General features: G+C 42.9%; 1 protein-coding gene across 3 annotated transcripts in view; it reads right to left on the minus strand.

The window, feature by feature from the left end:
• WTIP (WT1 interacting protein) overlaps positions 1–20,564 on the minus strand; it is a 123,387-nt gene that overhangs the window by 58,220 nt on the left and 44,603 nt on the right. For 2 of the 3 annotated variants that reach the window (XR_012647501.1, XM_075009009.1), the window contains exon 2: positions 18,003–18,104. The exons of the other annotated variant lie outside the window; for it this stretch is intronic. Coding sequence is in view for 1 of the 2 variants with exons in the window: in XM_075009009.1 (XP_074865110.1) it covers positions 18,003–18,104 (102 nt within the window). In the remaining variant the exon portion in view is untranslated. The remainder of the gene's footprint in view (positions 1–18,002; positions 18,105–20,564) is intronic. 3 annotated transcript variants of the gene reach the window in all.

Genomic DNA, 20,564 nt, shown 5'->3' on the forward strand with positions numbered 1-20,564 from the left:
GAAAGAGATCTTTGGCCAACACGCCCCAACCCAACAGTCTTAGTGCTGTATGCACGTGTAGAACTAAACAGGGAAGAAGTCAACCAAGTCTGAGGACCTTAAGTGTTGCCAGACTTGTGTCACTGTCTCAACACTCAATTCTCACACCCACAAAATGGGTCCTCAGTAACAGGACAACCACCACTTTCTCAAACAGCCGCCTAACCATTATTCTATTGAATGATGGAAACCCCATCGCATCCTGAAAGGAGTGTTGATAATCGCCAAACAACAACAAACCTACTGATTCCCTGCAGCACTTTACCCTCTACTGACTTGGGTCTAACTCACAGCTGTTGACAAGATTTGTCATCATTGAGACAAGAGACCATTTGTTGGACTGGCTCAAGTTAAGCACACCACACACTTCAGTGCATGGCTGGTTCAAGCTCTGCCTTCGTCCATTCCCCTTATGCAGCATTGTCCCATCATGGAGGATAGAGATGCAGTTCCAGTTTAAGAGGCCTTATCTACAAAGCAAATGGAAAATTCTTAATAGTGTAAAATATTCTGAATTTGAGCAAAATCATCCCAGATTAACCAGGCACCTTGTCACTCAGGCCTGTTGCTTTGATTCTCATAGTAAAAGCAACACAACTTTCTTTACTTCTTATATGCTCAGTCCTGCAAAAATTCTACATCTTGCAGTCTGTCAGGCAGCAGCTTCCCCCACCAGCCTCCTATGTCCTTCCTGCATCACAAGCCACCCCTATATTACAGTGACACAGGACAGGAAAGCAGAAGAAGCAAAGACAACAGAGCAATAGCTAAGCACAAAAGATCTTTGAGAATATTGATAGAGTAGCTTGTTTACTGAAAAGTTGTTCTCATTCAGACCCATCTGAAGCTGAAATGGTTAAGGATGCTTAGGAAAGCTTTAGATAGTGGAACAGTAGAACAATGTACAAGCCTTCACACATGGGTACAGAATATTTACTACTAAGTCAATTATTTACTACTAAACTTTAGGAAACAAATCTCAGCCAGCTCAGTGACCATAGAAAAAAACCTTTATTTTGTTTACAGTGGTATAAAGCTGGAGTAACTCTCAAAGCCAATGACATTACTCCAGATTATCCCAATGTACATGAAAGCAGAAAGTGACCTATGACCTTTGATAAATTTCTGATCACCTTTTTGTGTGTTTTGTTGTGTGATTAAAAATGATGGACAAGTACATTAAACATTTTATGAACATCCAAGACAGAGTTGGTAATTACCAACTTGTTTTTAAATCAGAAAACTGCCCTCTAAAATATACTATGTTCAAATCCCTGTGGAAAAAATGACTCATCAGTTTTCTCTACCTTTCTGGGTGATATTCTGAGGTTATAATACATGCAACCTTCAAGGTATAGAATCAAGAGTTACATAGGTAGGACTCTAATATGCTCACTTCTTTTGTCTCTGAAGTACAATAAGGATAATGTTTAATAGTATTCTTTTCTTTAAGTATGCAAGGTTTCAGCCAACTTTCCCTAATGATTCGTTCAGGATGAATGTACTTAACGCAGGATTCAGCTGGAAAGAACCCAAGTAGATGCAATCAATTTTCCACTAAATCCACTTCCTTCCTCTCTTCCCTACCCAGCATGAGCCATCAGCCCACCACTAGCTGCAACAAGTCATGAGTGACTAAGACAATGAAAACTTCTGGATCTCTTTCAGCCTCATTTCTAGCTTGACCACTCTCTCTTTTTTTAATCTTTCCATTTTGGCATATTCACATATCCCTTTCATTAGCCCAAATTAAAATTCAGATATTTACAAGACTACAGTATCCCACAAACACTGGGCTTAATGACTGTTACAAAACCATGGGGTCAATCACCAAAAAAAGAAGGAATTAACTAAATTTTACCAGCACTGGAGTATCTTCTATCTTTATACAGCAGATAGCACATATACAATCACAACATCCAAGGTCAGTCCAGTGGAACACGTAGGCAATAAAAAACTACACACCAAATTGCTCTTAAAAATATACTACAGGTACACTCTCGTCTGGCACTCTCTCATCGAGCAACAGCTGCAATATGGTATGATTTTAGTTCGCTGGATGATAGCTTATTATGGGTGTGACCAGAGCCAGCTCCCTGACCCCCCACTAAGCCACTCCCAGCACTGATAAGTACAGGCACACAAAAAAAAGCACTGGGTGTGACCAAGTTTTTCATGGTCCCATAAAGTTTGTTTACAGCCACCAGTCCTGGCTCTCAGTTTTCAGTGGTGTAATTTAGCTGTAGTTTACCCCAATGTCTTCTAAGAGCCCAGTAAGCAGCAAAAGTGGCAGTAACGTGCTAGATCAATAGTTCTCAAACTTTTCAGCATCACGTCCTCCTTTTGAGAAACTCTCACGCTCCCCTGCCTCTTCTTTACTATCATCCAACCCCCCTTTTAACAAAAACTTCAATTCATAATTTAAAATAAATGCAAAAACTTTATATACAAAAGTTATTTAACATTCAAAATAAGTACCAATAGTTTTTTCTTGGCCCCTTGTAGGTGCCTGGTGAAGCCCCAGCTGGCCAGCTGCCTGAGCCCCGTGCACCCCCGTGCCAGCTGCCCGCCTGCCTGAGGCCCTGTGCTGCGCTGCCAGAGCTACTCGTCTGAGTCAACTGAGCCCAGCGCTTGCCAGGGCCAGCCACCCGCCCACCTGTCAGCCACTGGGGCCCCACACTGCCAGGGCCAGCTGCCCACCTGCCAACCTGAGCCGCCCTAGCCCCATGCTGCCCAGGCAACTGCCCACCCACCAACCTGGCCAGCTGCCCACCCACCAGCTGCCAGCCAGAACTGCCCAAGCCCCACTATGCCGGGGCCAGTTGCCCAAACCCCATAAGCCCCACAACCCCCCCGCCACCCGAGTCCATCTTCTCCCCCAAAGCCAGACACTCCCAGCCTCCCACTCTCACCTAGACAATACTGACCTCCCATTATCCCACAAATTCTCTTGCTTGGCATCAGCCAGGGTACCACACTAGAGAGTCTGAAACCTGTATTGTATTTTTAATTTTATAAGTGGCTAGCATAAACATGTTTTGCTGGGTTTTTTTGTTTTTGTTTTTGTTTCTGCACCATAAAAAAAAGTCAAATCTTATGTGAGGTTGCTTAGGCTTTTTCCACAGAAATCAAGTCACTTCTGAACCACACTGCCTGAAAGAATATTTGTAAAGCCAACACGTGATTTGCTACTAGTATTTACCAAGAGGTAACCAAAAAATTCTTTGATTCTTTTGAAAGAAAGTTTAGAAAACATGTGCTCTGCTCTACGCACCTTTTTGGGAGTTTGACTGGATATTTCCCGCTTTGGCTCTCCTCCACCCCAGATATGTGCAAATTCTCTTTCATTAAATAACTCATTGAAACAGCAAACTGAGTCCCAGTTGGGTATGTATTCTTTAAGCTACTTTTCTTTCTTCTTCTCCGAAGACTGCTGCGCAGTCAATACTGATCCAGCAAATTGTTCCCCTAGGTTTGATTTTACATTACTGCCCACTGACTTTCTCAAAGCAATTACTTCAGTTAGGTTCCAGGAAGGAATTTCTCAGGGAGCTCGGCCGGAAAGGCTACTGTACAGAATACCTAGGCAGTAAATTGAATTAAATCATCATTGTTATGTTATCATACCCAATCTAGTACTAAAAATGAGAACATGCTTCTGTTTTGGAATGCATTCATTATCATTTAGACACAGTTTGCAGTTATTAATTATAAACTGAAAAGGCTATTCTTATTTTTACAGAGTTTGCTTTGTATCCGAAAAATCTAAAGTGAAGAGTACATAAAACAGATAAAAGGTATGTAACCTAAGAGGACTGTAAAGAGGGTACAGTAAGAGTGGATGAGGAAGAAACAGCACAGATGATGTAGGTGAGGACAACATTACATAGTGCCTTAGAAGTGAAAAGTATTAATTTGATGTGCAAAGACGAAGGAGACCATGGAGGAATGAAAGGGGGAGTGAGGGGCAGGGGTGGAGCTGGCACGGTCAGAGCAGCAAGAGAGGAAATAATTTTGAATAACCAAGTTGGATGAGGTTTGTCACATAAAAGTAGAACTTAATGGTCACATAAAACAAATTGAGCCAGAGGCTCAACTGGTCTCTGTAGCTCCATTGTATTCTCATTGTACACCTTTAAAACCTCCTGGTATTCTGGACACTTCTGCCTTTCCCTGAGTTCAGAAAGTTACGACTTCCTGCAAGATGTCACTTTGATCACAGCACAGTTTTCCTCTCACGAGAGGAAGCCTCTTGAAGGCCCTTGTAAAATTATGCTATTATTTCAAGTCCAGGAGGTTGATCCAAACCCCACTGAAGTCAGTGGAAAGGTTCCCTTTGTCTTTGGTGGGCTCTGGATCTGGACCTGTAGCTCAGAGCTCCAGGACTTTTGCTTTAAAAAAAAAAAAAAATTTACTTGGAGCAGTTAGTAGTAGTTACTGCCTTCGACCTTATGGCTTGTCCCCACCTACTGCCACATCACCAACCCACGGAGCTGAGGGCTCTCTGCGTCTCCCAGGAGATGCTCAGCACCTTGCAGGATTTAGTATGTAGGGCTCAAGATGCCACACCTCATTGTGATCTTTGTGAAAAAGCAGGGGCCTATGGAAGATGCAACATAAATGCAGTCATACGTTTCACTGTTTTACTTAACAGAAGCATTTGATTATTCATGCACCATTGGGCTGGTGGCTGAAAGTGCCAAAGATGTGATGCCCCTGGAAGCTGGTGGCAATTTATGTTTGAGTTAGAGCTGCAGGAGGGATGCCTCAGGGCCAATGAGAGAGGGGCTGGAGGGCCATTTGGCCTCAGCCTCAAGCTCAAAAGGAGGCCTCAAATTTACACACTTGTCAGATTTTTGGCATCTGATAAATTTCACAGCTTTAAGCATATCTCTCAATCATTAGTGCATTTACACAGACACAAGGAATATGTGTTAAACAAACAGTCAAATTATGTCTCACTTTTTTGGTGCCTTAATTTGTTCTCATGTGTTGAGATTTTTATTATGGCTTCGGACCTCAAGAGCTGGAAGTGGCCAGGTCCTCATGGACCTCTGCAAAGGCCTGCTTCTATTTTAATATAAGTGCATGAAAGCTTTGCACACAAAGAAAGCCAGCCTGTCAACCATTTGCTGAATTCAAGCAACAGTTTCTGCATTTAAATTGCTTCAAGATAAGTTGGAGTTTGGGTACGGCAGTAATGCAGAGTTAGGCCCAGAATTACTGCTTCTTAACCCTCAGCCTTCTCCTTTTTTTAAAATCACTCTTTCCTCTAATTTATTTACATTTTAGAAAAATGCTAACCAGGCTAATTTTGTGAGATAGCAAGATGGCAGCTTTAGAACACAGCATACAATAGTCACACATTAGAGATGAGCTGCCGTGTGTTAGAACACTTTTGTCACACACAAAAGAACATTAACTTTAGATAAGCGCAGCTATTCCAGTACAGATCACATTATACATGTCAGCTGACAAAGCACACTGGTGGAGTTAAATAAGACACCATTTCTGCTGACTACTAAATGGACTCAGTAAGGATATAGCCTGTGTGGTAATGAATGAGGAGTAGATGTCACAGCTTTCATTAGACTTCTCTATGGCCATCAGGTAGGGAGATTCCCTGGAGGTTTATTTCATATGGGCTTAATTTAACACTGTGGGATTGGTTTTTTTTTGGGGGGGGGGGGGGGGGCGGAGGCATGAAGATTTAAAATTCCAATGTGCATCAGACCAGCATGATGCAACCTTTCCAATGCATGTATGTCCAAGGTTCACCCAAGTAAGACTATGGGAATTATTTAACTCACTAGTATCTGACAGGACTTTTCTTACCAGCATTAGCACAGTGTTCAAGGTCAAAATAAAACAGTTTTACTTGAGAACAACTACTCATCTCGTGCAGCTGAGTGGAATAGGTCTGCCTAGAAAGAACCCACCATATAGCTTCAGTTCCGACTGTGCTCGTTCAGAGCCAGTTTATGGTTCATTTAAGTCAACAGGAGCTGGATCAGGACCCTACTGAGCATGTGGGAAGTTATGAGACCACTCCTGCTCCCAGTGAAATCAAGCATAGTTTTGTCACCAAATGCAACTGAACCAGGATTTGATCTAAGATATCTCAAAGGCCTTACTGGAAGCTATCATCATTGGAGACTGATGTTACAGATGAAGTAATTCTTTGCAGGAAAAAAGGGGGGGTTTGGGGGCTAAAATAAAATTTACCAGCTTTCTTCTTGTGCATTCCTGGGAGAGTGCATGTGCAGCAGATGAGCAGAGGGATAGGAGACAAATTCTCTCTTATCCGGGCAACAGCCTGGCTAAAATTCTCTAAGGAGTGAGCAATGGGAAACCATTCTGGCTACTGGGGTAAATCTCTCTGGAAAAATAACCTACATACAAGTTAGCTTTTTCCCAAACCAAGTTATAGCCTGGTCATTTTGTAACTGTAAGTTTAGAAGTAAACAAAACGTTCAACTCACATCAAATACCAGGGGTCAACTGAAGCACTTTCATTGGTGCCCAAGGACAGCCCACTGCAGTTATAATTAGCCAATACTCCAGAGTCCTTTCATTTAAATGGGAAAGAATTTGTGGCTGTTTACGTAGGCCTCACGCCAACACTGCTTCTCTGATAAGCTGCTCCAGTGCCTTTGGGTCTCACATCCGATTTAGAGAGTCCTATGAACACTGGAGACAGCATTCTCCAGCATTCCTTGGATACTTAAATTAAGAACACAACATTCAGCATTGACAAGAATGAGAAAATTATTCACATGGCCCAGGCTCTAGGACCTCTGGGGAATGGTGCTGGGAAATGAGTCTTTTGAAACTTTACATCCCACTTCTTATTTAATTACACTTTTATAAACTTTTTTTCTTTTTTGTAAAAGGAGGAGCTGGTACTCAGGTGGTTCCCCACCCCTTCCCCTCAGCTGGGGCTGCTAAGGTACCACTAAGTCAGCACCAGCAAGTACAGGCACAAAAAGAGCACTGCATGCACCTATAACACACTTACTACTACTACTAAAGATTTACAAGACTTTGCATTGCTTCAGTTCTTGCATTTCAGCATCTCCTAGCGCTTCACAAGTATTAGTGAAATTAGTTTAACATCAACTATATGTGGTAGATAAGAATTATTATTTCCATATGGGCAAAACTGAAGCAGGGAGTTTAAGTGATTTGTCCATGATTACAACAGGAAGTCTATAGCAGCGCTAAGAATAAAACTCAGTCCTGTGCTTTAACCCTTCTTAATCAGATGTTCATCTATTCTGGGAGTAAGAATTTGCTAATTCCCTCCACCAGAAACAAAGTATGCCTATACAACTAAAAGCGAGATGACCTTCATTGTAGTGCTATGTTCAGGGACAACTAACAGGGCTGCTTTCATGATTTTAGAAATGTAAAGAACTTTACAAATGAAAGATCACTCAGTTTCTACCATCTTTTTCCCTTTTAAGAGGAATGTCACCTGACGTAAGAAAATTCCTAAAGCTAGTGAGAAACAAAAACTCCTTTCAAGGGGAATGTCACCTGGAGTAATTGGGTCATGGAAACTAAGTGACCTTTTGGCTGTAAAGTTCTTTACATTTATAAACTTGGGGGGCGGGGGGGGCGGGAAAAGAGGAGTCTTACTTTCCAGTGGAAGACCTGAGCCAAGCTTTCAGGACTAGTAAGCCACCTCTCCCTTGCAGTCAACTTTGTAAAGGAAAAGCACTGTGAGGAAGGACCGTATTAGACATAGAAGCGGGGGACAGCACAGATAGTAACAAGCAGTTGCAAGATGAACTAGACAGGAGGCACTGATGACATGGGCAGGGCAATATAAAACTCCTCAAGGGACATATTGGGATGAAAGATTTTACAACAGAGTTTAACTTTACAGTACCCTAACAGGCAGAGCTTCACAAAATACCTTACCTTCCTGTAAGGTATCTGCCATGAGTGAAGTGCGACTGTCAGGCTACGTCTACGTGGCAGTCTAAACTCAAAATGGTCTATTTTGGCATTTGGCGCTGTCTAAACAATGCCAAATGTTGAAATAAAGCACTAGTTCAAAGCATCTCTTACCCCTCCTGCAACAAGGAGTACAGGGATGCTGAAATAGCACACTTGTTATTTCAAAAAAAAATTTTTAAACAGGTGCATTTTAAAGACACGGAGCATCTATTTCCAAGTTATCCCGAAATAGCTCTGTTGTGCAGACATAGCCTCAGAGTGCAAGGTACAGAGAGTGCCTGGGGAGGGTGGGGTACAGAAGTCCAGTTACCATACAGGGGGTAGTATAAGTGAAAGGGCCATTCCAATCGTGAAAGTTTGTGCGAAGGGACAGAAAAGAGGTCAAAGCTGCAGATAAAAAGAAAAAGTAAACAGAGGCCAAGAACTGGAGTAAGGGGAAAAGATCAGAAAAGGGCTGAGCTAAACAAGTTTGGCCAACAAGGAGGGTAGCATAAGTAATGGCGAGAAGACCCCTAAGGTGCCAAAGTTGGATGGTGACATGGTCTTGAATCCTTGGGCGAGGATAAGTCATGCTACAATATTTTTGTACCCCTGAAGGTAGAGAGTAGGGATTCAGAAAAACCATACAACTGGCAATTAAAGTTGTCAAAGTTTACTATGTATTGGAGAGTGTTTGTGCGTGCCTGTGTGTCTGTCCATTCGTTCAAGAACTCCTTCTAAACAGTAAAAGCTAGAACCACCAAATTTGGTATGCAGCATCCTCTTATTGTAACTTAAAGCAAGGTCAGCGCATGGTTGTGCCAGGACAATGGAACGTGTGGAATGTGATTGTTTCTCATTAAACAGGGGAGAACCTAGAATTCATGCAATGTGGTAGGAAAGGGGGGGATGCCCAAAATTAACTAATGCATTCAAAGATGCATGCAAAAATGTACAGTTGGTGTGCGTGTGAGAGAGAGAGAGAACTGGGCTTACAGGCAGGGAGGGGTGCGCATGTAAGAACTGGGCTCACTGGGGTACGATACAAATATTAGCATCTGGAGGAAGCAATGATTTACTAGAGAGATCAAATGGATATTATCCGAGCAAACAGAACTGATGAGCTGGTATGTGCTGAGGACATGGATGATCCAGTGGTGAGGGAGTAAGAATGTCAATTAATCACAAGTGGTTCAAGGAAACATGACTTTCTGGAGAGCTGCTATTTTACACCCATATTAATGCTTAGTCCTCAAAGAAAGAGGTGGGTCAAGGACATTCAGAAACCCTTGCCAGAGACCTTTTTTAGGACATGCATGGACAGAAAGTTTCAAATAATTTGGCTCTTTGAGTACAGGTGTTATGATACAAACAGTCCTTAATTCCATGATCACACATGTTCAATTTACTTAACTAAGGGGAAGTTATAGGGCACTGAACAAAGAAAATGTTAGGCTTCCTTAATTGGGGGCATCACTACCTCTGCCACCTATAACTGGCTCATGCAAAATTAGACATATGAACATTTATTGATAACGTCAACTGACTCGTTTCCATTCTCTTCTGGCTTATCTGTACCTCTCCCACTTTGAGAAGTGGATTGACTCACTGACTGAAGCATAGGGAAACGTTTTCTCTTGGTGAAACTGGTGGTATGGGTCACTCCTTAGTTCCAAGAAAAATATTTGAAACAAGAAAGAAAAATAAAAAGGATAAGCAAAGGCAGCATGTACACCAGCAGCTCTGCTCGCCAGACATGATGCGGGTAGGACAAGAAGGTTTCCGCAGAGTTTACTGCCCCAGTTAACAACTGGTGGTATTCCAAACACTTAAACAAATTCTGCAAGGAAAATTACTGAAGTCTCCCTTGGCAGTTACCGTAGTTCTTAAAAATAAGAACAAGGCAGAAATCTTGTTAATTATAGTAAGTTTATTTTTACTTTATGTATTTTCCAACTCCTGAAAGAGTCATAGGTCCTTGAGGCAATCAGTTCCACATTAGGAATAAAAAAAAATACTGAAACAGACATACAAATATGTCTATGCACCCAAAGAAAAGTTTCCATCATTAGCTGCCCAGCTTCCCCCACTAATTAAAATAACCATCAAAAGCCAGGAATTTAATGCTGGAATAATTAATCTCAGAGCACAATTAATCTCCTAAGCAGAAACAAGGAGACCAAGGGCATACCACCCGTCCACTAGTCTGATAATGAAAAATAGGGATTGCTTTGTTTTTCCACTTTCCAGAAGTGTAACTTCCTAGAGACAACCTCTCATTGCGATGTTCATTTCTGTGAGCCCTGGTTGTTAATATAGACACTGGAGATAAAAGATACATTAAGGCAGTGGTGCACAATCTCAGCCCACTTGACCTCCACCTGCGACCCGTGGACCCCCTGGCTGCCCCCTCTCCTCCATGAATGTCTCACGCACTGGGTGACCAGCGCCCATTCTCCCTACACTTCCCCCTCCCTCCCAGACCTTTGAGGAAATGCAGATAGCTCTGGGAGGAACAGGGTGGAACCAGCACAGAGCACAAATCAGGTGATTCAGTGCTGGGAGGGAGGTGGAGGACAGTGAGTGAGTGGTCTGGTTCCCCACAGCTCAAGTGATGGGTGTGGGAGGGGAGGTGGTGGGGGGGGCATGGAGGACCCGAGGTTGCCAAGACCCATTGAGATGCAGGAGGGCCACTCATGCAGCCTGCCCGCTATTCATGGCTGCCCATCTCTACATTAAGGTGTTCATCCAGATTAACCAGATGCTTAGTTTTAAGCACCTGAGGTATTCCACTGAAGAGAATAACCTTGGGTAGACTAGAAAAATTGGTCACGTGTAAAAACATAACCAATATGTTTTAACTCAGACTTTAAGCATCTTTGAAGAAAAGGGTTAACACCTTTCAAAACACATCGGCTAGTGGTAGTTGTCCCTGGAAGATGAAAGGGGCATGAATGATAAGGGCTTAATATCAAGCATGTGCTTAAGTGGTTTACAGGACCAGAGCACAACTAAAAAAACAAAGGTTCCAAATTTTAGACACCAACACTTCAAAGTGTGCAGGAGATTCTTACATCAATCTGTGCCAGCACTGATCATTTGACACACAATATTTCTGCTCTATCAAATCTACTGCCCTGCTATGCTCTGCCTTTTCCTAAAGCCAAAAATGATGTCAGATTAGCAATGGGTCATAGACCAAGGGAACACTTTGAAGTCAACAGGAGATTACAGTACCCAGCAACATATAGGAGAGCTTTTTATTACTAAAAAGAGGCTTCAGTTGCTTTGCTGATATTCATACATATTCAGCAACATAAGGTAAATTACCTGAACTCAGCTGTTGGCATCACTGTAATAATTCCCATTACCTGTATTTCTAAAGTGCACACTGCTACCATACCTGTGTGCTTCATGCTAAAGATTTACAAAGACAATCTGCGTAACTGGCCGTTGGAGCATTTAACACAGCCAGAGCCAATTCTCAACTTTATTTCCTCTTTCCCAACTCGTCCACCAAGGTACAGTCAATAGGAGGTCTGAAATGTATTTTTTCTGAACTCTGCCAACTCCTTGTCCCATCCCCTCCAAGTGCAAATAAGACAGGTGTGGAGTTTCACATTGACCTGGAGCTATTCTATCGCTAAGAGGTTACTGTTTTGCTAGCTGCATCAGTGATTCTTCTTAGCTGCACCTCCAAAATACTTAGCTCCCCACAGAGTCCCCACATCAGTTTCCTCACACGTACCACACTTCCAGGATGGCTCAAGACACACTGGTGTTTCAACATAGGGCTAGGAAACCATGGAGGAAATCTGAATGTGGAGTCTGAGTATTAGATGAATAAGTTTTGTAGTTATGCAAGTTATGTATCCAGATCTCATACTTCAGACCAAGGAGATCAGGAAGGAATGTTCCCACGAACACAGCACTGAATCACTGGCACTTGGCATCAGCTATCTCCACAGGCAGGATCTCAGACTGCCTAGCTCCAAGGTCTGCTCTGCTCTGGGTGGGAATTAGTTGAACAAAATACAGAGGATGCTAGCCACACAGCAAACAGCTTTTCACTTTAAAGGGAGTGTCAGAGCCAGAAACCCTTCCAACACTTCAACAGTTGGCTCACCTCCTTTTCATGACCTCAGTGCCTAGAACAGCCCAGCTTGTAGTAAAAATGTTACTCTCAGTTACAACTGAATTACTCAAGTCAACCTCAGGCTGCTGAGCAGTAGAAAACCAATGCTCACATACTTATGTACTGTGAACTCTGATCAACAATCTAGGCATGATAGCTGGACATACAGCAAACAACTCAGACCCCAAACAGGCCTACCTTTGAATTAAATTTTTAAGTCAACGCCACAAACATTGGCAGGCAGCTAAATTTCAAAGCTAAATGGCACATACTGGCAACATGCAAATTTAGGTGCAGCATGATTGGTGCTGTGCTTAAAGAGGTGCTGGGAGGGAAAAAGAACATGAACATACTGCTGGGAATTCAAGAGTTTTAAAAAGTCATCCAAGCGCCGATCAATATGGTGTGAAGGTAAAAGATTATTGACATTCCTACTGGGAAAAAAGTAAAACTACAGCTCATTCCCAGTCACCTAATATATAAAAACTTTTTCAGTCACTCTAGCCCAGCGATGGGCAGCCCAGACCAACAAGTGGGCCACATGAGTGGCCATCCATCTCAGTGGGCTGCAGGTGGGCAACCTGCAGCCCACAGCCTGCTGGGGTTCCACCTGCGCTTGCAGACTCCATCTGCCCTCCCCCATGAGATTCTTGTGCACTGAAGCTCCACACTTCCTACTCCTCCCCCTCCCACCCAACATTTTCAGAGCACCATGAGCAGCTGATTCCCAGCATTCAGTCTCCAGGAGGGAGGGGAAGGGGTTGGGGACAAAGCATGAATCAGCTGTACATGATGCTCTGAATGTGCCGGGAGGGCGGGGGAAGAACAGGAAGTGGGGGACTCCAGTGCCCCACGGTGCAAGAGTCGTGGGGACAGACAGGGCTCTGTGGGCCACAGGCAGAACCCCAGTGAGCCACAAGCTGCCCACGGGCCACATATTACCCACCAGTGCTCTAGTCTGTGACAGATTTCCCTAGGCAAACAGGGCTGCAGTTTTAATACCCATTTATATTACAGTACAATGCAAAGGTCTCAGTCAGGATTGGGCCATATACCGATCTAAATGTGAACCTGATCCCTATTATGAAAAGTTTGCAATCTAAAGTCAAAACCTGGCTCATTTTTTATATCGGCTGGAGGACACAGACTATGTCAGGAATGTAGTCTGCACTCAGGGTGGTAGTGACCAGTGTTGTGTGCAGACCCATACACGCACCTCTTGTAGCTGCTTCCAGGGATGCGTGCTGACACGTTTCTTGTAATCTCACAATACACCCTGCATTCATACATGGTTCCAGCAATGAGCTTTTCTGAAGACTGGAAATAGATAGCACTGACGCAACACCAGGGCTGTCAGTCATTAACTGGACCTCTGAGCTCTTGCAGACTGTCACTTTTATATTAAACTAAGGTATTAAAGCCCAAGTGAGCAGTCTAGTCTGATCACGAACAGCTAGATAAGAAATGCACCACATGCCTTTGGGATTTTCAGTTTGCTGTAGGCTTCTGATTGATCTTGCTGTGATTTCCTGGGCCTTAAAACCACTGGTTGAGTGAGAGATTAAAGCTAAATGGAATGTACAAGCATTTGCCATTATGTGAATAAGGTGAAAGTGTCAGTGGTGAGATCTATTTATGTTTTTAGTTCATACAAACAGCTGTAAAACTATGGCTGTGTTTAGATCACTGAAAACTGTCAACAAAAGATATGCAAATTGCACAGGGGGCCAAACGTCAGGAAACCCCCGCCTCTGCTGAGGCATCCCTTCTTCCTCCTGGAACAGGGAAGACAGGGACGTCAGCAACATGCTCCCAACATGGCAGACTTCTGTTGAGAGATTTCCAGTCTCCTGACAGAAGCCTGCAGTCTACACATAGCCTATGGCAGAAAATGAGCTTTGAAACACTAAAAGATAATCTACTATCATTAACCTGAAACTAATATAAATACCAAATTCCCATCATCCTTTCAGTAGGGATGGCCTGCATTCCTTGTTCCTTAGGTCTGCATCCGCTAGCCCTCCTTCCAGTACTGGTTTGCTAATGTTTGAGGGGAGCTGTGTGGTTGGTTTTTAAAACCAATTCCTAGAAAACCAAATAAAGCATGCAGCTGATGAGCGCTTTTGTTTGGCAAAAATCTTGTCAAGTTGGGTTCAATTTGGTCCTGTTTAGGAAACTTCCAAAACTCAGGGAAGTGGGGTCAAGAGAAATGGTTTAATTTTGGGCTCATCTCTGAGGTAAAGTAAAAGTAATTGAATGTGTGCTTTGATTAAAGCATGTTTTACCTGCAATTAGACCTGTGTTGTAATATTAATAGCACAGCTGCCTTCAAATGCACTGTGTTAGAAAGAACAAAAGACGCATAACAACCTTTGTGTTAATATGAACCTGGCAAAAATCAAGCCTGTACCCAAAAAATACCTTTTACCTCTTTCTTGTAAAGCATTCTTACAGGTTGAACCTCTCTATTCTGGTACACTCTGGTCCAGCAGCATCCACGGCCTGGCACGATTTTAGTTAGCTAGATGTCCACTTACCATGGGTGTGGCCCAGTTTCCTGCAGCCCCCATAAAGTTTCTTTACAACCACAAGTCCTGACTCCCAATGTTTTGTACTGTTATTTAGCTCTAATTTACCCCCAAACGTCTTCTAAGAGACCACCAAGCAGGGGAAGTGTTAGAATCCTCCTAGAATAGCGGTGTTCAATTGAAATTCACCTGATCACCACAGCCTCCCCCTCACAACCACGCCCCCCAGCCAGGTGCCAACCCCTCACCCAAAGCAGGCATCCCTCCCAGCAGCGAGATTACTCACTTGGTGCAAGCCTCCTGGGGCTGAAGCCACACCGCAGCTACAGCCCACCTCTGCCACCACACGCTTGTCCCATGGTGCATGCACAGAGTGGCCAGAGGGGCACGCCACATGTGCAACTCTCCTGAGCCACACTGCGGCACATGTGGCAAACTGAGTGTATTGGACACCATGATGCTAGACAATATTGACCTCTCATGGCCTGGGAAATACTCTGGTTCAGCACCACTCAAGTCCCAGGGATGCCAGACTAGAGTAGATCAAACTGTAGTATAATGAGAACCTCACAAGGCATGGTGCATTGCTCCCCAGTGTACAGTCAGTGATTCATATGCTGCAATAGGAATTACTATGGAATTCCACTCACACTTCCTCAGGTTCTGCGAGATCAGGTCTTACATTGCATTCAGGTAGATGTACACTGGCTACATGCAAGTTGGAAGCCAAATCTGAATATTTACTGGTGAATTTTAAAACCACCAATAATTACACTTTGTTAATAAAATTCCTGCTTCTGCCTCTAAACATTCTATTAGAAAACAGAATATCTTAAGTCGAAATCTTTATGGTAGTCAACATATGTCCTGATTTCTTTTTTAACCTTTGTGTTCTGTCATGCAGAGGGAGCTATAGTTTGCATCACATAATTCAGTTTTATTTAATTCTGGTGATGATTGGATAGATATTATTTGATAGTGTATTTTGTCATACTCTGCTTAGCAGGACGCCCAAATACTTAATTCACTTTGGGAGCCAGCAAAATTGTTGCTCAGCCAGGGTCACATGTGAATGGACTCAGGAGAGCCAGTGACCCATAATTTCTATTTTAGACCCAGATCATGGTCCAAAGCGGTTCAAGAGGTTTCTTAAATTCTACATTTATTTTTAAAAACAAATATTTATCTACCTGTACAAAGCCTGATGGGGGTGAAAAAACCCAAAACCTCCTGCAGCTCTCCCTTTATCAGTGAGCTTTACAAAGGCCTTTTCAGTAGAAAGTTGTTCGGTTCTATGACAAATGATCATTTAATCGTTTTCAAATCCCTAATCTTTTCGAAAAACAAATTTATGTGCTGCATTTTCAACAGACGCTGAACCTTCTGTTTGTGCGTACCTATCACAGTAAGATCTCCTACAGCAAGACTAAACATCTTCCTAAATTAGGAACTTAAATCCATATTGATGCACTTGGGTAAAAATGAACTGCATTTCCAAGTTGAACAAGGGCAGCTCCTATTCAAATCGAAGAGAATTTGCGTATGCTTAGCATTTCTTAAACAAAGGTCACTTATTTAGGGACCTAAACACGGATCTCATTGCCTAACTTTAGGCACCCATTTGGCTCTATTTTCTAAGGTTTATGATGTCTTCAAAACTACGTTATCCTTGTTAAAATAAATCAATGAGTCACCATGAAATAAAAAACAGGCCAGTTTCTCAGTAGCAAACCCATGTTTTCTTCTTCTAAAATGTTAAATACTGTGTGTGAAAGCTGTTCCTTTGACGTGCCTGGAGATGCAAAGAGAAATCCTACAAGCTATTCAAAGGGGTGCAGAAGCTCTGAGGGGAAAGAATTTCAAAAAACAAAAAACCTAAATGCAGTAGCAGTTTTAGAGCAGAATTTTCAACACCCAGTCTCCATTTGTGCACATTCTAACTCTCACGTGCAATTTTTGCGCATCATCCTGCGTATGGGTCCATGCTCAAATGCACAAATCCTCAGAGATGCATAACAGGAATTTTGCCTGTATCAACTCTATTGCCTGTGTGCAAAAATTACACTGCACACAAACCACCACAGAAAGATTTATATTGGTTAGTCTATAAGGTGCTACAGGACTTCTCCTTGTTTTAGAAAGGTTTATGTGCATCAAATGCCATGGAGATCAGGCTGAAGCACCTATGAAAATTAACACCTCATGTCAAGGAAATATTAGATTAATGCCCTCTTGCTTATCCAAGTGCAGTTGGATGCTTAGAGATGGAGCATGCTCGGTGTCATGTCACCAGCTTCAAGGCTGATGATTAAGGAGTACAGGAGTGCTGGTAGAATTTACTGAGGGTGTGCTGAGAGCTGTAAAACCACACTGGAAACCCTATGTATCAGGGTGGCCAAACTGTGGGTCTTAGTTCAATAAAACGCAGCTCCTACTTAGAGCTGCATGCCCCACTACTCACCACTGCTCTGCACACGCGTCCCAGTGACTGGAGGGAGAAGAGCATGGCTGCGTCGGAGATGGCGGGTCCAGCGAGTCCCAGACATTGGGTTAGAGTCGGGGAGGGGTTGTGGGTGCCTGGCTCTGGAGGAGGGGTGGGGCAGTGGGTTAGAGCAGGGAAGCTCAGTGTGGGGACACTGAGCCACATATTACATATTTATTTTTAAGATCTCAATATATCTATATATAAAGAAATATGTCTAAATAGATAAAAACAAACATCTAATACCAGGCTCTTTGCACTCTATCCACAGATATTTTGGCTCTTAGTCTCTACAATTTGGCCACCCCTGCTGTAGATATAATGTACTTATAATCACGGAGGGTTGTAGCATCTGTATGCTCCTAGTTCCAGCACCTATGAATGAGTGGAAACTTTGCCTCAGTAAGTACTGCAAGATCAGGCCTTACGTAGGCCAGGGAGGGGCAACTTAGGCTAGTTAAGGAGCTGGATGAGGGGCTCCCATACACCTCAGGGGGCCACAAGAATGTCGTAACCAAGATGGTCTCCCAGGATAGGGTAGTTTTGGTAACTGCGCTGATGCACCTAGAATGTGGGGTGTGCTGATTGCATCCAGTCAAAGCTTTGCTATGGCACACAGAGCATGTGGCTCTCATAACGTCGTGTGCAATCAGCACGGACCTCTCACCACGTGCCCTTGCTCTGTGTGCATGTCACTTTTGTAACAGTGGTAAGAAAAAACAATGATGAAAACCAGCAAAATCTGGCTACACTGTGCATGGACAGCCTTCCCAAACACCTCACACACTGCGCCTCAAACCACAATATGCTGCATGCGTGTTAAAAGAATGCACCCATTGCAAGGAAGTCACTGGGCCCTGTATATCGGACTTACCGCAAGAACAACACGTGAAGCAGTTGGTATGGTAGAGGTTACCCATTGCTTGGCAAGCCTGGCTGGCTCCATATACGCCCTTGCCACACTTTATACAAATACCTAGGAAAAAGAAACAGACTAATATCAGAATCCTCAGCAGATCTAAAAAGCAGGTGAGGCTATTGGTTTGTAAGTTCTTACTGTACCCCCATCAAGCCCTATGCCAATGAACTAGTGATTCCTGAACAGATCCAGGATCCAGCAAAATTAGCGGCAGGCATCTTGAATGAATTGACTATAGGGAAAAAGACACCAAAAATAAAAGGCAGAACATCCTAATGTGGCTTGTGAAACAGTATGAAGAGCGAGGCTGTCCAAACACAGAACAGGAATCCCAGGGAGACAGGTGAAAATGAGAAAGGGATAGAAAAATTGAACACCCACTGTAAAGAATTCAGGCACACAAAGGAATAAACAGCTGAGGTCTTCCCTATTAGTCAAGTGATCTTAACACAACTTGTTACATTCAGCATTACCAATAAAACAAACAATTTGGTTTAACAGTGTCAGAGAAAAAGGTGTTTATTTTTCTTTCTTCAAGAAAGCAATTGCTATATCAATAGCGACTTGAGTCCACAAAGGAGCTCAGTAAAAATGATGCTGTCAGTCATATGTCATGGTTTTTAATTTTCCATCCCCAGAAATAATTAACCCTTAAACATTGGGCATTTTACAAAACATAAAGCAAGACCACCACTTCCTGTAATCTGGGTTTCAGCTGGGATTCCACTTGGGCTATGTAGTTCATATTGCTGCAGCTACACTTCTATTTTTAGTGTGCTACCTAGATCAGAATTAGTGCCAATATGTCAACCAAAGTGGGAATGACAATTCTGTCACCACTGAAGGCAGACTGGACTAGGAATTCAGCCATTGACTTCAGCAGGTCAGGAATTTACCTTAAGTATCAACCCCAGCTCCTACTGAAAAATCAGTGACAATTTTCTACCCCTTTTGTAACTCACAGCAATACTAACAGGTTTTAAAAACTGTATATTGGAAAACAAAATCCTTTGGTTGTGCTACAAATTACTGCATTGAAATAGAAAGTTTTAGAAACTGCATGTAGCTTACAACTTTTAGACTCTAAACTGATTTCACCCATCTCTGATCATGAAAACAGACTAGTCATTTTCACTGTTGTCTGATTCCTATGCAGAAGCAACAAATATTTAAACCCAAAACAAAACAAAAGCCCACTGTCTTCATTGAAATAATAAAATAATAATTAAACCGTTCCTATTAATATTGGATTTTGTAAAACCTTTTAATATTTTGGCGCTGACGTACTTGACAAGGTCCTTTTAGCACCACTATGTTAAACCTGTGATACCAAAACTCTTCCACAGAGATGTATGCAACTGCACTGTAAACAGAATTAAGAAAGTGTGGATTCTGGGGACCAAGTATGAAATCAGATTTCATACACTACATGAGAACTTTACTCGGCTGACTACCTGCAGGAGTTCCTCAGCTACATTTTTTTAAACAAAAGGTTACAAAAAGCAAAAGGGCTATTATTGACTATAAAGTTAATGATTCGTTTGCTAGTGAAAGTTCACTATTGATCCTTCTGCAATATTCTGACCCAAGAGCGAAGCCACTTCACTCAACTAACGTTGCAACAACTACCCCCCATTACAAAACCAGTCAGAGCAGTAAGTAGCCAGTGAACTCCCTTATCTGCACTATAGTGTCCTAGGACTCTAGAATCAGCCCCATCTCTTATTAGGGATATACTAGAGTCTCCAGTACCAGTTATACAACTAGTTAGTGCTAGTTACCGGTACTAGTTAGTACCGGGAAATGCTACTGGTTATTCACAGCTCTCCCCATCTCTCCCCAAGTAAACACGGAGTGACGAGCTCAGCCCCGATCCCTGCTTGTGCTGGGAACAGGCAGTTCCCCCCTCTGCTGCTCTGCATGTAGAAGACTAAGCCAGCACATAGGCTGGCTCAGCTTCTGTCCCTGCTCCCCACACCCATGATGCTCGATCCCCATAGTGGGGATAGACACCAAGCCTGCCTGTGTTCTGGCTCAGCCTTCTAAGAGCAGAGCAGCAGAGTTGGGGAACAGTTAACTGAGTAACTAACAGAAAGTTTGGTGACTACTCAGTTATTAGATTACTCACTTGTCAACATCCCTCTCTCGTACACCCTTACAGGACCCTACAGGCACTCTGGGGCAGGAAGGGTTGTGCACACAACAGCCACATGCTCACTTCTGAAATTAACAGCCGTTTTTGCTTACAGCCCTGGTCCACCATTTATTTTTAGTTAAGAGATCCCGATAAGAACAACCCCTTCAGAGCTCCTGGCACCACTACCAGCCATCTCCACCCATTCTGTTCAATTTTTCATAACATTAGTGTATGTTTGATTGTTACAGACATCACAACTAGGAGATGAAATATTCATGTATTTCTAGAGACACCTTCTTCCTGCAGATTTTTGTTTCAGAGATGGCAGAAATCCACCATCTACTTTTCCTTAAATGTCTATCTTTGGGCTCTCATTCACA

This window comes from Carettochelys insculpta, chromosome 14 (assembly GCF_033958435.1).
Source record: "Carettochelys insculpta isolate YL-2023 chromosome 14, ASM3395843v1, whole genome shotgun sequence".
Classification (NCBI taxonomy): Eukaryota; Metazoa; Chordata; order Testudines; family Carettochelyidae; genus Carettochelys; species Carettochelys insculpta.